General features: G+C 47.6%; 2 protein-coding genes across 6 annotated transcripts in view; both read right to left on the bottom strand.

Annotated features, from left to right (window-relative positions):
• Positions 1-4394: 4394 nt before the first annotated feature.
• C10H3orf62 (chromosome 10 C3orf62 homolog) lies at positions 4395-10799 on the bottom strand. Of its 2 annotated transcripts, XM_060109098.1 has the most exons (4): positions 10094-10799; positions 8822-8913; positions 7567-7826; positions 4395-4464 (listed from the first exon to the last, which is right to left on the bottom strand). In XM_060109098.1, exons 1-3 carry the CDS (start codon positions 10780-10782, stop codon positions 7579-7581), a joined length of 1029 nt encoding a protein of 342 aa, XP_059965081.1. In that variant the 5' UTR covers positions 10783-10799; the 3' UTR covers positions 4395-4464; positions 7567-7578. The 2 variants fall into 2 exon arrangements, with proteins under 2 accessions (XP_059965081.1, XP_059965079.1); XM_060109096.1 differs by lacking the exon at positions 4395-4464 and having other exon boundaries at positions 7259-7826.
• A 94-nt stretch (positions 10800-10893) lies between these two features.
• The window catches only part of USP4 (ubiquitin specific peptidase 4), a 50889-nt gene continuing 45518 nt past the window's right edge, over positions 10894-16264 (bottom strand). For 2 of the 4 annotated variants that reach the window (XM_060109091.1, XM_060109090.1), the window contains 3 exons: positions 15167-15270; positions 12535-12623; positions 10896-12134 (listed from right to left, as the gene is read on the bottom strand). In XM_060109091.1, the coding sequence (XP_059965074.1) occupies positions 11976-12134; positions 12535-12623; positions 15167-15270 (352 nt within the window). In that variant the 3' untranslated portion in view covers positions 10896-11975. Of the gene's footprint in view, positions 12135-12534; positions 12624-15166; positions 15271-16264 lie in introns of all 4 variants that reach the window. The other 2 variants (XM_060109094.1, XM_060109092.1) reach the window with 2 other exon arrangements.

A 16264-nucleotide genomic window follows, 5' to 3' on the forward strand; every position in this document is an offset into this window, starting at 1 on the left:
AGAAAGTTCCCAAAGGCCTGCCTGGAACCCTCAGGGTCAGAGGCTATGCTTTGGAAGGGGTGGTGGTCAGTGCAGGGCTAGGGAGCAGATCCGGCATTCTGGGTACCAGGTGCTGCCCATGACAGAGCATAGGGATAAATACACCCTTATTTAGGGGAATGAAATGTGTGCAGAGGTGGTGATGAGAGCTGGGGCAGCAGCCTGGGTGTGGGGCATAAGGAGGAGGGTGTTGTGTTTGGTAGAAGGAGGGCTGCCTTCCATATGGAATATCCAGTAGCAGAAGGGCTCTCACAAAACTGTTGGTGTGGCAGCATGTCTCCCAAACACAACATTTTTGGTCTTCAAACATTTCCTTCACGTGACCAATATCTTTCTGGGCCTCAGGATTTTTTTTTAATTATTATTTTTATCCAGTTTTGCTGCGAGAGCATCTGCATTTTTTGGTCAGTGGAAATATTATAGGGCACACACAAGTCAGACTTCCTGTGAACAGAGAAATATAAAGCCACCAAGGAAAGAGAGGTGACATGCGCCGAACAAATGCCGGGAACCACACTCTTCACAGGCACACGGTTCCATTTTTCTTTCTAGCCGTTTTCCCCTGTCCTGTTTTCAACCACTCTTTTAAAGCTAATGAGAGCGGCTGTGGGCCCTGTGTCATTTCTGGAGAGCAGTGCGCTTATATGAGACTTTGGCTTTCCAATTATATCTTGTTGAAGTTTTTGAATTTTTGCAATATATATGTACTTCTTTTGTAATACAAAAAAATCAAAAAATAAAGATAAAACTTTTAAGGTGCGTACCATCTTTTTATTCCTTACGCTTCTCATAAGATGATTTTGAATAAACCACACCCTACTCAAACTGATTTTTCTTTTCTTTTTTTAAAATTTTATTTATTTACTTTTGGCTGCGTTGGGTCTTCGTTGCAGTGCGCGGGCTTCTCATTGTGGTGGCTTATCAAGGCACGCGGGCTTCAGTAGTTGTGGCTCGTGGGCTCAGTAGTTGTGGCTTGTGGGCTCTAGAGCACAGGCTCAGTAGTTGTGGCTCACGGGCTGAGTTGCTCCATGGCATGTGGGATCTTCCCGGACCAGGGCTCGAACCCGTGTCCCCTGCATTGGCAGGCAGATTCTTAACCACTGTGTCACCAGGGAAGCCCTGATTTTTCTTTTTTTTATGAAAGTAAAAATCCTCATGGATGGACAGCTTCCAGAATCTGCCTATTATCAAGCCAGTACAGGGTTGAAAATGGAGCTTTTTTTATTTGGCCATGCCACACAGCTTGCAGGGGATCTTAGTTCCCTGGCCAGGGATTGAAACTGGGCCACGGCAGTGAAAGTGCTGAGTCCTACCCACTGGACTGCCAGGGAATTCCTGAAAATGGGGCTTCTGAGTGGGCCGTTATAGAAAGTAATGGTTCCTGATTTCTCATTTTTTTATTCTTTATTTTCAGGGTTATGTATCCCACAAAAATCTGGGAGAGTTTCATTTGCCTGTGACACCTTTGGCAGGGCTACCAGGAACCAGCCTAAGGTGCTTTCACTCTCATTTCCAGACCAAGGGCGTCCTGCTGTCTACAGCCACAGGCAATGGCAGCAGCCTTCTCTCTTCAAGGCCTAGGAAGGACAGACTTGGGCTCTGCCTTAGGGTGCCCTGGCCTCTACTCTCCCTGTGGGTCTCACTGGATATCTGTTCACCCTGCCCTCTGCCAGCCTCCACTGCCTTCCCTGCTGGTTTTCTCTGCCTGTGCAAGGATGGCACGGGAGGAAGCAGCCCAGCCCTTCCCAAACTGACTACAGGTGGCTGTGGAGCAGTTAGCATGAGGCTTGTAGATCAGAGGGGTCTGTATCTGGAAATGTTTTATTACTCTAAGTTGAAAGGTTTAGTCATTTTACTTCACAGTTGAGACCCTGTTGAGAGAACTCCACCAGTATTTATGACTGTGGCCTTCTCATTGAAGGGTCTTGTCCAACTTTGAAATGCCAAAGCAGGACCCTCTGTTCTTTGATTCTGCTGTGAGTTATGAAATCCTGTATTTCTTCAAAAGTATTTCATTTTGCTTAAAGTCAAAGATCAGAGTGACTCAGAGCTGGGTGTTTTTGTAGAATGAGCAGTAAATTTTTTGCCTAACAAGGCTGGGTTAATTAAAATTATGCTGCCTGTCTCTGGCAATCATCGGAAAGGATAGTCTGTTTCTTATTTTATTCCTAAGGCTTTTTTTTTTTTTTTAACTATTGTGTTCCTGCCAAATTTGGTGAGTATGACGCAGCCCAGGCACGTCCCTGGGGCACGCAACATTTTTGGCTCTTCGGATGCTGATAGAGATGTATGTAGCCACACGGGTGAATGTGGTGGGAGGTCTACCGGCCTAGGGCCCACCTAGGGGTTCCTCCCTCTATACAACTCCAGCTACAGTCCGAGGATGGAAGTGAAGTCACTTGCAGCACCTAATTGTCTTGACATTCAAGTATCAATTTAAATGTCACCTACAGAGAGGCCTTTTCCTGACCTCTCCTCTTCTGAAGGGGCTCACCCTACTCACTGCCCATTCCCTTACCCTGTTTTAATTTCTCTCATACAGTTCCATCTGAAATGATATATTAAATCAGTATTTTTGTGTTTGCCCACATTGCACAGTAGAATATAAACTCCAGAAGCAAGAGCAGCATCTGCCTTGTCCCTACTGTATCCTCAGCATCCAGGAGAGTGTCTGGCACTAGTAGACAATTGATAAATACTTACTGAGAGCAGGTATTTCTTGCTTATCTTTCAAACAGCTCCTGGCAGCCTGTCCTGAAAGTTGGGTCTCTCTGGTATTCCTTTGCAACTTCCCTTCTTTGTCTCAGACGTTTCAAAGGGGTCCTGATGACGGATCTCCTATAAGATGCCCATTCCTCTCTCCCAGGCCAGCTCCCACCCAAAGTGCCCAGAAAACAAGACTTTTTGCCCTCAAAAAAGATAGTGGTTTCCTACAAGAGCTGAACGTAGTTCTGCAATTGTTTTTCATGCCAGGCCTTAGGCCAAAACTCTTCATCAAATCAGGCATTTTCCAGCTGGCCTAGCACGGAAAGTCCTCCCCACTAGGGCTGGAATCCACTGTCAAACAGATTTCCTGAGTAAAACTTTGTTCCCTCTAAATATTTAGCTGGAATCTAAAATATTAATGTTCTCCCACATACTCCAGGGAGAAAGCAAATTACCAGAGCCTCAGATTGTCTCTAGATGACAGCCTTTCCAATAGCTACCCATAACCAGGTGCAGTGGCCTCCCTGGCTTGCCTAGTTCACTGGCCTTCACTGCCATGTTAAATGTCTTGTGCCTCAGTTAGAGGGAGGAGGGAGATTGGCCTCTTTTGCAAATCCTTTTCATCAATTTCTTTGATCATTAATAGCTCACAACTCCTCCAGTGGCAGGATGGTGTTGCTGCCCTATCAGCACATTCCTGAGTGCAAAGGTGAGGGGCAAAGGTCCCCCAGGTTATCTGTCTCCCTCCTCCTTGTCTCCTGACCCCCTTGGAGTCTTCCCTGGGATTGGAAGTGCAGGGTGCAGGAGAATGCAAAGGAGCCAGGGCAGGTGGGCCAGGAGGTGCCTCCCCCATTCCCCTGGTGAGGGGAGCAGGAGGTAGGGGGAGGGAACCCTGAGACTCAGAGATGAGAAGGTAGGCTTTCGTGCCTGATTGTGCTGGCTGGAGCTACACAGAGGCAGGCACTTACTGACCACAAGTGCCCCCAGAGCTTACCTGGCAAGAATCCAGACTCCAGTCTAGACCTGTGTTGCTAGACAGGAATGTGGGGAACATTGCAATCCAGATGGGGCTGAGAATAGGGTCACTGTTTCCAGCCCTTGGCCACCCTTGAATTGTCTTTTTTTTTTTTTTTTCCACACTGCATGGCATGTGGGATGTTAGTTCCCCGACCAGGGATCAAACCTGCGCCCTCTGCAGTAGAAGCTTGGAGTCCCAACCACTGGACCACTGGGGAAGTCCCTTGAATTGTCCTCTTGAAAGAACTGTTGCTGTACTCTCAGGCCTCAGCTGTGGTCTCTGCTCCTTGCTGGAACTTCACTCGGCATTCACTCATCTCTCCTTTTTCCTGTCCCTTCTCCCCACCCACCCCACCTTTCCCTCCAGACCCCCAGCCTCTCCTAGCTTTACAGACCAGTTCCTACCTTAAGTATTGTTACAAGTCTACCAGTATGCAGACAGAGCTGGTTTCTAGTGACTTTGGCATTGACCCGGCAGCATGTAGCCAGGGGACCTGGAAACCCCTCCTTATAGAACTGGATGGGCCCAGCTTCTCACATGCCTTGTGCTGTAGCTTGAACTGGCAGTTGGTGACTAGCAGGTTCCAAAGCTCCTATTTATTCTTGAAGCTGCCTTGTTTCTATTTTGATTCTGCTAATCCAAATTGCAGTTTGGTGTTTCCACGGAAACAATTCAGGGATTGTTTGGCTTTCCAAGATGAACTGTGGGGGAGAGAACCGAATGACGTAAAACATTTTTAGTTTCTCAAATATCAATGTCTCCCCAATAACTCTTTGGTCCCAAGTTTATTAAAATGAATGTTCTAGGCAAAAAATGTTCCAGGCTCCTTTTATTCCTCCAGCTAAATCCCTAGAGACTAACTCCCCAAACCCCTGCTCCGTGCAGAGGAGCACACATCTGCCCGCCACCCTGAAGCAGGTGACAAAGGCAGGAAAGTGTCCTTTGGGCACCTTGGGGAGCCAGGGATGCAGAGACAAGAGTAGGTGTCACCAGGGAAATGACCACATGGCCACCCCAGCTACTCTGGGACTGGCATGCCAGAGGCTCAGGGCTCACCTGCTTTACTAAATAGCTGTGTTTCTACAGTGAGGAAAAGCTCCTCATTTAAGGATTCCAGGATGAATTAGCCCTTTTGGTAAATCTGAATTTTCACATAAAGGCTTTGCTAAAACAGAGGTATATTTGTCTATCCAGCCAGGGAAAACCTGACCCCTCCCTCCTATCCCACCCCTACCCCAGGCTCTGCCCTCATTCCCAAGGGCCACAGTCTCTGCTGCAGGCAGAAGAAAAATCCTCTCATTTCAGTCTTGCAGGGTTAGGGCTAGATCCGCATTCCCAGCACTGAGTGCTGAGAAACAGCTCTGTGAGACCCAGAGTTTCTGGCCCTGAGGGTCCAGCACCCGCAGGGAAGGGCGAGCCCCTTGTCAGGGTCCTGCTGAGCACCCCCTTGCAAGCCCTGGACCTGCACCAGTTCCTGCAAACTGTGAAGGTCACCTCTGGGCAGGTTTCTGGTGAGGGATGCCCATGGTTGGTTGGTGAAGATGAGGGTTTTAAAAAACAACTATAATTTCTTTTTTCTACAGAAGTGATACATGTCCACTGCAGATAAATTTAAAAATACAGACAAGAAAAAGACCTAAACCCTCCTTGTTCCTCCGTAACAGTCCTCTGCATGTGTGCTCATACACACATTTCACAAACTTGGGATCAACTGCATTTAAAAAAAAAATAAATACATCTTAAATTTTGCAATAAATTCAGATTTTACGGGAAAGTTGCGAAGACAATAAGTTCAAATATATCCTTCACCCAGCTTCTCTTAAAGTTAACATCTTGCATAACTGTGGCGTACTTGTCAAAACTAAGAAACTAATAACCATATTAGTAACTAAACTTGAGCCTGTATTTAGATTTAATCCGTTTTTCCATTAATGTCCTCTCTCTGTTCCAGGACACAATCCAGGACAACGCACTGCATTTAGTCTTTGTGTCTCCTCAGTGTCCGCTGCTCTGTGACAGATTTTGAGTCTTTCCTTGCTTTTAAGGACCTTGACAGTCTTGAGTCCTGGCCAGGTATCCTGTAGAATATGCCCCAAACTGGGTTCATCTGATGTTTGTCTCACGATTAGATTGGGGCTGGGAGGTTTTGGTAGGAATACCATGGAAATGAAGCACCCTTCTCATCGTATCCTGTCAGGGGTGGGTGACGTGCACAGGACAGCATGGGTGGTGCTCATCTTCATCACTTGGTTAAGTGGTGTCTGCCAGGCTTCTCCATGTAATCTACTATCTTTCCCTTTCCCAGCCCTATTCCTTGGAAGTGAGTCACTAAGTTCAGCTCACCCTCAAGGGGTGGTGACAGGCAGGGGTTGGGGGAGATGAGGATTTAGCCCCACATCCTCTGTGGGAGAGTATCCACATCAAGGCATATTATTTGGAACTCACTGTTGGGAAACATGGTTTTCTGAATATCAAGTAACCTGACAACTCTCCCTCCAGATGGCCCCATTCCCCGTGGAGTGGGGCAGGCAAGAAGCTGTGAGCATTTCTTCTTATTTGCTCCTGTCTCTCCTATTCAGGGAATAGAAAGTGAACCCCAATTCCATAATCTGTGATGTTTATTATCTGCTGCAGGGCGTGAGTGTACGGTGGCTTGGAAGGAGCCTCTGGTTAGCCCGTCCTGCCCTCTATCCCCCAGTGGAGGCCTGTCCCATGAAGTGGCTGGAGGCTAGTTCTCAGGGTCAGGCAAGTGCCCAGTCTCACACAGCTACGGAGTAGATGCAAGGTCTCTACCTAGGGGCCCAGAGGAATCTCCAGGAATCACCCAGGAAAGGGGTGATGCCAGCTCTGCAGCCTGCCCTATGCTGGGTCACTAGCCTAAAATATGGACTGGTGTGGGGGGGCCCTCGGCCCCTGGGACTTCCTCCCAGCTCCTTGGTTTGAGTTTTGGGTCTTACAACAGCTTTGCACCAGACTCCTTACCCCCATACTCCCCTATGCCTAGGAGGCGGGCACTTCCCTGAGACTCAGCTTCTGGGAGGCATGATATCTTGCCCAACAGCTTATTAGGTTTCCTGAAAGAACATCATGGTTTTGAGAGATCTGTCCAAATAATTTCTGATGATGTCCTTTCTCTCAAGCCGTGGTGGAGGGTTGGCTCCAGCCCAGGAAACCTAATAAGGGATGCTACCAGCCCCGCTGACACAAGTAGGAGGCCTTTGCAGAGGGCTTTGAGCTGGGCAGGGGAAAGGATGGAGGGATTGAGGGTCTGGACATGAAGAGGGCATGAGGCCCGTGCGGGGGACAGGCAGCCTTGTGTGCAAAGTGCGCAAATGTGGCAGAGGGCCTGGGGCCAAGGTCCATCTTGATGCCAGTTCCTCCATACAGGCTGAGCTGGCCTGGGATGGGCTGGTCCCAGGGGTAGAGAAAGCCCATGCTGGTTGTGGCCCCCGTACTTTTTCAGGGGTCCATGGAAAAGAACATGAAGACACAGAGCAGAGGCCCAAGACCTGCACCTGCCTTGGGTTCTGGGTATATTGAACATCAATCAAAAAAACAGTCAAGATGTTAAAAAAAAGAGGTGAAAAAAAAAGAAACACTTCAAAGCAACAGAATTAAACAAATAAACTGGGCTCTCAGCTCAAAAAGGGACACAACTGGAAGTTAAAAAGGTTGGGGTAATTCAGATTCTTCCAAGCCTCTGAAGAATGTGGCCCCTGATAACAACTGTGACTGCCCTGCACAGACGCCCTAACATCAGACTCCTGCTGTAAAGAATCAAAGCTGAAGTCAACTGTCCTTACTCAATTCGGTATTTAAAAGGTCAGTAAATTGTAGTCCTCTTCCAAGTCCAGAACAGTCTCCACGATACTGTGATCATAGAAAGCCTGCCTGAGGCCACCAGGGTCTGCATCCGAGGCTTCCTGAGGGCTCTCGTCCACCAGCAGGGCCCAGGCTTCCTCCTTGAAGGGCAAATCTTCACAGCAACCACACACACGGTTCAACTCGCTTTCAAATTCTAGTTTTCCAGCCACTTCTTCAATAGTTTGGATGCCTGTATGGTCTTAAAAATAAAAACATTCAGCATTACAATTCCAGTGAGAGATTTCTTAAGACACTTCAGGCACAAGTTAAAAACCACAAATGGGCGGCCATCTCCAGGGACTCTGCAAAGCCGGTGTTCCTACCCCCGGGGCTGGCAGGCTGCCACATTCTAACATGGGCTTGGTGCCCCCCTTCCTAGCTCAGGTATTTATTGAGCCCCAACCATCTCCTTGGTTTCCAAGGAGGGTTTAAGTGGGAGGATACAGAGATGCATGTGTTTGTTCCGGCTCTCAAGAAACTACTCCCTGACCTGCGGGCAGAAGACACAGTGTGAGAAAAATGGGATCTTTTGGGTAATCAAAATGCTGCCTGCTGGGACTTCCCTGGCGGTCCAGTGGTTAAGACTCTGAGCTTCCAGTTCAGGGAGCATGGGTTCGATCCCTGATCGCGGAACTAAGATCCCACATGCTGTGCGGCGTGGCCAAAAAATGAGGGAAAAAAAGCTAAAAATAAAAGTTTTTTAAAAAAAATAGTCCACACACAGAATACACACATGTGTGTGTAGAAAAAGTATCTATGACAGGATATACAGCACTGTATTAACAGTGGCTGCCTTTGTGGTGGATGGTGGAATTATAGGGGAGTTTTTGGCTTCTAAATTTTCTTCTCATCTTGTATTAATGCCCCCCCAGCTGGACTACTCTCCTCTACCCCTACCCCCATCTCTGCCTATGTCCTGTTTCCTTCACATCTAAGCTCATCCACCAACAGGGGCTGCTGTCCCTGGCCTCCAAAGATTCACTCTAACTGTACGTTTATGAAATGACTTGACTGATGTGTAACTCTCCCAGGTTATCAGCTCCATGAAGGCTCTCTGCTGTGAGCAAAACAAATCTAACAAGCCAGTGGAAAAGAGATAAGAATTTTTTTTTTTATAAGATGCGTGCTGACTCAGGGGCCTGTGTGAAGAACCTATCCTTCTAGGGAAAGGATGGACCAGCTCTCTGTACTCACCGATCATGTCAGGCAAATCCTTTGTGATCTCTTGGCTAGAACTGCTGAGTGGCATGTTTGACTCAACCTTCAAATCTTTCTCCATATCTTTCCTGCAGCCCCCAGGTGAAAAGAAAAAGGTGGGGGATTAGATCCTCTTTCAAGAAAATATTGGAGGGGAATTCAGTGTTAGATAATCTTAAAGACAAACACTGGTACTTTAAATTGTCATTTATGCTGTGATTAGAGGATGACTGGGAACCACTGAATCAGTGAAATTGACTAAAAGCATCATAATGCCCATTAATGTTTGTGAATACGAGCACAAATATTTGTAGAACTGGATTAAATGGCTTCTTCAGTCTCTGACTACAGAGCAACCAAGATGGCAGGACCTTAAAGTTTCAGCCCATATGGTCCTCCTTGCTTCAAATCAAGGTGCCTAGGATGAGGCAGTTTGCAGCTACCTGGGAGAAGAAAAGGTCTAGGGAAGACCTTATCCCAGGGAAAGCCTAAAAAGCTCTGGGGTGAGGAAGGGGAGCAGAAGCAAGGATGGAGTCAGGGCCCAGCCATCGATCCGCCTCCCCCCAGCGTGGGGAAAAACACACTGGAATTAAGATGTGTGTTTCTGCAGTACAAAAAATAAGATGACTTTTAAAATTAGGTTAACATTCACTACCCCTTTTGGTACTGCAGAGTGGTTTCCATGACCGGTTATACATCCAAGACCCCTCACCCCTCAAAACACACACACACACACACACACACACACACACACACACACACACAATTTCCATGACTGGTTATACATCCAAGACCCCTCACCCCCTCAAACCACACACACACACATTTCCATGACTGGTTATACATCCAAGACCCCTCACCCCCTCAAACCACCCACCCACCCACCCACCCACACACACACACACACGTTTCCATGACTGGTTATACATCCAAGACCCCTCACCCCCTCAAACCACACACACACACACACACACACACACACACTGGTTTCCATGACTGGTTACACATCCAAGACCCCTCACCCCCTCAAACCCCCCCACACACACACACTGGCTTCCATGACTGGTTAGACATCCAAGACCCCTCACCCCCTCAAACCACACATACACACACATTCTGAAGAATGTTTACAAACTTCCCAAATAAAGTCTTAGAGCTTCAGAGGGGAGGCAAGAGTAGTGTTATGGACTCAATTTAGGATTTTCAACAATTTTTTCAGATATGAGATACCCCTAATTATAGCTATTAAACTATTCAGATTGGAATCACCTTAGACTGTCTTTTCTCCAGTTCTCCCCATCTCCTGCCGCTCTCCAAAACTGTCTTTCAGGTGCCAAGATGGAGGAACGCATCGATATGTTTTCCTTGCTGGTCAGAGGTTTTCTTTTGGGGCATAGAGCGCGTGTCTTTGCACTCACGGGTTCGTGGTTTGGTGCAATGGCAGGGCTCTCAATCCCAGGAGCAAACGGGACAGGAGAGAAAAGAGCCGCAGAGGAGCAGGCTGCCAGCGGGTGCCTCCGGCAGAGGAGCCTGTGCATGGGGAAGGGGAAGGAAAGCGGCGCAGCGTCCAGCTCCAGACTCTGCATGCCTGAGCACTCCTGGGAATGACTGACTCCTTCAAAGGCCCGGTCAATGGCTGCAGTCAGCTCCTTTCTGCATCTTCTCAGTTTTTCAGACATCTCCCCTAAAAGCGACCATGTCTTTATTATACAATACACTGGAAATGCACACAGCAACGTGAAAATAATGTTACAGATGAGGTTGTAAACCACCCCCAAATGGAGTATTTGCCACAATTTCCTTAAGTTTGATCCACGCCATGGGTCGGAGAGCAGGGAAACCCACACTCCCGGCGCTTTTTTCTCTGTGGGGTCAGGTGCGGCCCGCGGTTCTCCGGGAGGGAGGAACCGGCGATGGAGACGGAACCATCCCTCCTCCTCCGGCTCCGGGCCCCTCATCCCAGCCCGCAGCCCCTTCGGTCGCAGGTTCCGGCCCGGCCCCACCCAGTGGCCAGCCCCCGAGCGGAGACCCACAGCCGGGTCCTCACCGAGCAGCCGGCGCTCCCGCACTACCGCCCCTACCAACGGTCGTCCCGCACGCCCTCATCGATCCGTCGCGTATGCCCGCGACTGACAGGCCCAACCCCCACGGCTCAGGTTAAAGGTCAGACAAGAAAAGCCCGGATGACCTTGTTCTTTGAACCAACGCAAAGGGAAACAAGGGCCCCACCCACGGAGGGGAAAGAGGTCTCAGGCCTCCCCGCGACAAAGACAACGGCCCTGGGAGTGCGGCCCGGGCAGGCTTAAGGAGGCCAGACCGCCGAAAGAAAATCGGCTGGAGGGGCGGGGATCTCACTTCTAACCGAAATCAGCAATAATAGGAGCCCTTTCCAAGCCCAGGAAGGTTCCCATTCTTGAGCCAACAGGGAGAGAAACTACTAGACGTGACCCAGTACCCAGCGGTTTAGTGTACCAACTTCCAAGTGATATCTAATAAAGGTGCCAGAGGGGTATCCAACTGTCTCAGTTCATCAAGGATGCTGGGGGACATAACAGAACTGCTAGGTTCCACAGGAGACGGAGGGGCAGGAAACCCCAACACCAAGCATCTTCATTTCATTAGGGAGGAGAAAGCTGGATATTCCAAGATGACACAAAGGGAAACAGAAATGGGCTTTGGTGGCTAATTTTTAGGGTATTATAAACCCATCTCACTGCACAGCAAGGGAGAAGGGGACAACATCATTTACTCGAGGCTTCATTTACTGTGGGCAGACTACTGGGGGGAACAGTAATCATCACCAGAATCAAAAATCCAGGAACGCAGGGCAGCCTGTGGCAGGTCTTCATGGCCACAGCAAACTCAATGAACAGTGTGTTCCTCTCCGTTCTCTGGAATCCATCAGACATACTGCATTATGTGCCCCCAGCCCAACCCCTACTTTGCAGCTCCACAGGTTTTACAGAAATTTCTCACCACCTGTATAAAAAGAAAACGAATTCAGCCTCCTAACATAACCTTTTTTTTTTTTTTTCTCATAAAAGAATTTCCTCATCCGGCTTTTAGACGGAACACTAGCAAGTCTTCAGTGTCAAAGGTGTTCTCCTGAGGGACTGCACCGGTGCTGGGGTGCAGGGTCACTGAGGCAGCATCAGCTGGTGTCCATGCTGCACGTCTCATCATCCCCCGTGCCTTGCTGTGAGCTGCCTGGTCTCGTCCCTCCATCAGAGGATCCAGGAAAACTGAGTGAAGTCGTCTTATACAACTCATCATCTCGCCGCTGGTAAAACAGCACATAAGCTGCTTTCGTCTAAAACACAAGAGGGGCAACGTCCATTCACTGGTTGGAAAAATCACCCATTTCCCCCCCAGCTTTTCTCTGTTCAGAACACACCACTCTCAGGGATCCGCCGTCTTGCCCTGTGCAGCCACACACTGAAGTGACTGTGAAAACCCTTCTACCTGAGGCTGGCTCATGCTGACCCTCCCCAGGGAGTGGGGAAAGGCAGGGGCCTTGTGACAGACCCCGAGGAGAGTTGAGCATCTCATTTAGGAAGGGTCCCAGAAGGAATAGCAGCCAACTCTTTCTCCACCACACCTTGCTTCCACTGTCTCAGCAGGATGACTAAATAACCAACTAGCCCAGAAGACTCTTCCCAGCTCTAATCCCTAAAGGTAAGAGTAGGAACCAGGCATTAGGGCCTACTCACCACTATTTGATCCTCGGAGGCCAGGGACACACTGCTATCATCAAAGTAATACCACTTCCCGTTCAGTTTGTTCTTTGCGTACGCAGTGTCTGCCAAAGCAAGAGAATACTCTAGCCGGTCACCAAGAGAGCTAATCTGGCTAGCTCATTACAGTGGCACTCAACAGCAACACAATTCCAAAACATGAAACAAACAGAGTCTGAAATTAAAAGTAATTTATAGCTTGTGTCCTACCAACCAAAAGATAACTCATCCTTTTAAAAAAGACCTGTTCCTAGGGAGGGTGGGAGGGAGGGAGGCGCAAGAGGGAAGAGATATGGGGATATATATGTATATGTATAGCCGATTCACTTTGTTATAAAGCAGAAACTAACACACCATTGTAAAGCAATTATACTCCAATAAAGATGTTAAAAAAAAAATCTGTTCCTTCTCAAAAAGGCACTAAAAGAGTAAAAATGGAGCGACCAAGGCTTTAAACTGTAATTTTGGAAAACTAATCCAAAAAATAGAGGAATCCAGTGTCAATCTTCAGGATGGCTATGAGCAATAACCCAGAGTCCGGGGACCATTAAAAGGAGCCGATACTTTAAGATTTAAACAAAACAACAGTTCTCAGAAACATGCCAAGTCCAACTCCCCCACTTCATCCAGGCGGATGGTTGGCTACTACTGCCCCTCACCGCCTCTGGAGCCTGTGGGGTAATAATCCCAAAGAGGGACACACTGGGTGTTCGGGTTTGCAAAGCTGGGATGTGAACAAGAAAACTTAAATATATCTGCCTTTGAAATTGTGAGTCAAGAATCTGTGGCTGGATAACGATTCCTCACACCGGGCCAAGCATTTCCCCACACTGGGCAAGCATTTCCCACAGCCAACACTTCCGGTTTTGATTTTACACTATTTCGAAGCAGGATGTGTTTACAACAGGAATCCCAGCAGCAATACCCAATTCCTGCTCCACCCAGACTCTCAGAAACAACAGAATCTGATGGAGATCTGGTTTCCAGTCTCAACCTGCTGTGTGGCTTTGGCAAGCTGGGTTTTTTTTTTTTTTTTTTTCCTTAAGCTGTTTAACCATTACTCACTGAAGTGCCTACTGCACCAAGTGGTGGTGAAGGACATGGGACAGTGACAGAGAAGGTGCCAAGGGCGTGTCCCCGCTGTCCATGCTTGGCATAACAACAGCAATGGTGGTTCTCAATCTTGGCATTCCAACTGTGGACCCAATGTGGACCTGCACATAACCAGCCTAACCTGGATGAGGAAACTGAAGCCTAACCTGGATGAGGAAACTGAAGCATAAAGAGGCTAAGTAACCTGCCCCCAGCAGTGTTTATATGCTAAAATGGAAGTTAAAAATGAATACGTGTGTCCAGTATGCATGAATATAGATAGTGAAATTACTTTGGGGAGAAAAAAGTTAGAGAAGAGTAAGTGCTGCAGGATATGATATGATCAGAGATTGCTAATAGCCACTCCAGTAGAGCCCCAATTTTCAAACAGGCACAATTTTTATTTCCCATCCTCTCCTACAGCTAGATGGTAGCCCTGTGACCAAGTGATAGCCAATGAGATGTATGTAGAGGAGTTGAGGGGGACTTCTGGGAGATCTGCTTAAAAGGGAAGGTCATGCCCTTTTTTCCTCTTCTTCTAATGGCCTGGAATGTAGACCTGAGGGCTGGAGACTGAGCAGCCATCTAAAGGCAAGAGGTGATATGGTAAGAGCAGAGAGGCAGGAGAACAGACTGTTGGGCCAACAGAAAAAGCTTACCAGTATAGAAGAGAAGACTGGGGTTTAGGGCAGTTCCATAATCCACTGTAAGTGTAAATGGAACTGACACCTCCCATGGTGTCATCTCTTGGGGTCCTGACACTGGGTGCAGTGGCAGTTATCATGGTGCAGATGCAATAGAAGAGAGATGAGGAAACCCAGCTCCTCACTTCAACATCACTAACACCTTTCCATAAACAAGTAACAAAATAAACTAGTAAAAGTATAAAAGTGAAGGTAAACCTACACATTATAGAAATTTTGGAAAATAAAGTAGAACAAAGAAAAAATAGTAAAATTAACATTTTGGTCTCTCTCCTCCTAGGCTTTCCCCGCTCCTATCATAGCTTCTCTGTCTTTTGTTTCAATGTAGTTGTGATACTACTTTCTGTAATGATGCAATTTTGTGTAGCTGTTTTCCCTTAACATACCATGGGTATTTCCCCATGTTATTATTAATTTTATTTTGCAATGACTGCGTACTCTTCCATGAAATCGATGGACAGAAGTGCCAACGGTTGATCACCAATGCTAATATTAATTTTCCACTCTTATAAATAATACTAATTTTTCACTATTATAAGTAGGTGAATATCTTTGCACATGAAGCTTTTCCCCAAAGTCAAGTAATTTCCTTAGGTTTCCCAGAGGTGGATTATTGCATTAAAGAATATGAACCACCATCCTACCACAAAAATTGAAGGGCAGCAATATGGAAAAAGCCCGCAACCTGAGGCCCGTGGAGCTGTGTAAGTTAAGTGCTTAGGGCGATGCCTGGCACACAGGGAGAGGCTGGTGAAAGGTGACTGGCCATGGGCATGTCAACATCTCAGAAGGAAGCAGATGCCAGTACTTACAGTGGCCAACCCCCATGGCTCCATAATGATTGGACACGGCAATGAGGTCGTACACATAAGGCCTTGCTGACAGGTCACAGACAAACTCAGACATGTTCAGAGCTCTGAGCACAGAAAACAAAAATAACCCTTCAATACATTAAACTCAGAGAAAGAAGTCAGAGCAACCCAGCAACCCCTTTCATGCAACAGGCTATAACACAGGGAGGCCCTCAGAAACTAAGTGCAGAAGGAACGAATGAACAGTCCAGACAGAAGGGGTCCTGGGGTCTTGTTCTGACCACTGACATGTTCAGACTGGAAAAGAGAAGCCTTACCCGAGACCAAATGTCAAAGAAGGGCTCTGGGCACAGACACGAGGGCTGCAGCAACTTTGTAAAAATGGCTTTTACTATCAGATTTACAACTAGTGCCATAAAAATTTAAGCTAAATACCAAAATAGGCCCCCAAAAGCTTTTTTCCCTAATGTTTTATTTTGAAAATTTCAAACATACAGAAAAAAGAATTTTACAACAAACATGTATATACCCGCCACCTAGGTCCTCCTGTTGACATGTCTATCTTCATGTAACTATCTACCCATCCCCCATCCCCCAAAAAGCATTTTTAAATCTGCACATTGTGGGGGGACCCCTACCTTGTTGACTGACTTGCCTGTGTCACTTATACTCTGTACCCTGGGACCTAAGAGGACACTAGTAGACAGCCAGTCCCAGTCCCTGCCCCAGGGACAGGACTGTGGTGGATCTGCACCCCCAAAAATCCAACTCTCCCCAGCAGATTACTCTCTGGTTCCTTGTGCCCCTGCATTAATGAGGTACAGCATGTCCCTGTGCTGCCCTACTGAGCCTGGGCTCCCTGGGACCAATGACAGATGGGAAGACCAGTTCAGTTAGGCTGCGTAAGGGACTCGAGAGAGGAAGTGCTTCTACTGGAGAGTCCTTTCCCTACAGACACGGAGGGGAAGTGAGCCAAAGTCTAACTTCTCAGAGCCTAGCAACACACACACCTTAACGCAGAAAAGTCTTTGGCAGCAAAACACTCTGCCAATCAGTGCCCAGATTGTCTGCCTGTTTTTTAATTTTCCCAAAAATAAC

Source organism: Mesoplodon densirostris, chromosome 10 (assembly GCF_025265405.1).
Source record: "Mesoplodon densirostris isolate mMesDen1 chromosome 10, mMesDen1 primary haplotype, whole genome shotgun sequence".
Lineage (NCBI taxonomy): Eukaryota > Metazoa > Chordata > Mammalia > Artiodactyla > Ziphiidae > Mesoplodon > Mesoplodon densirostris.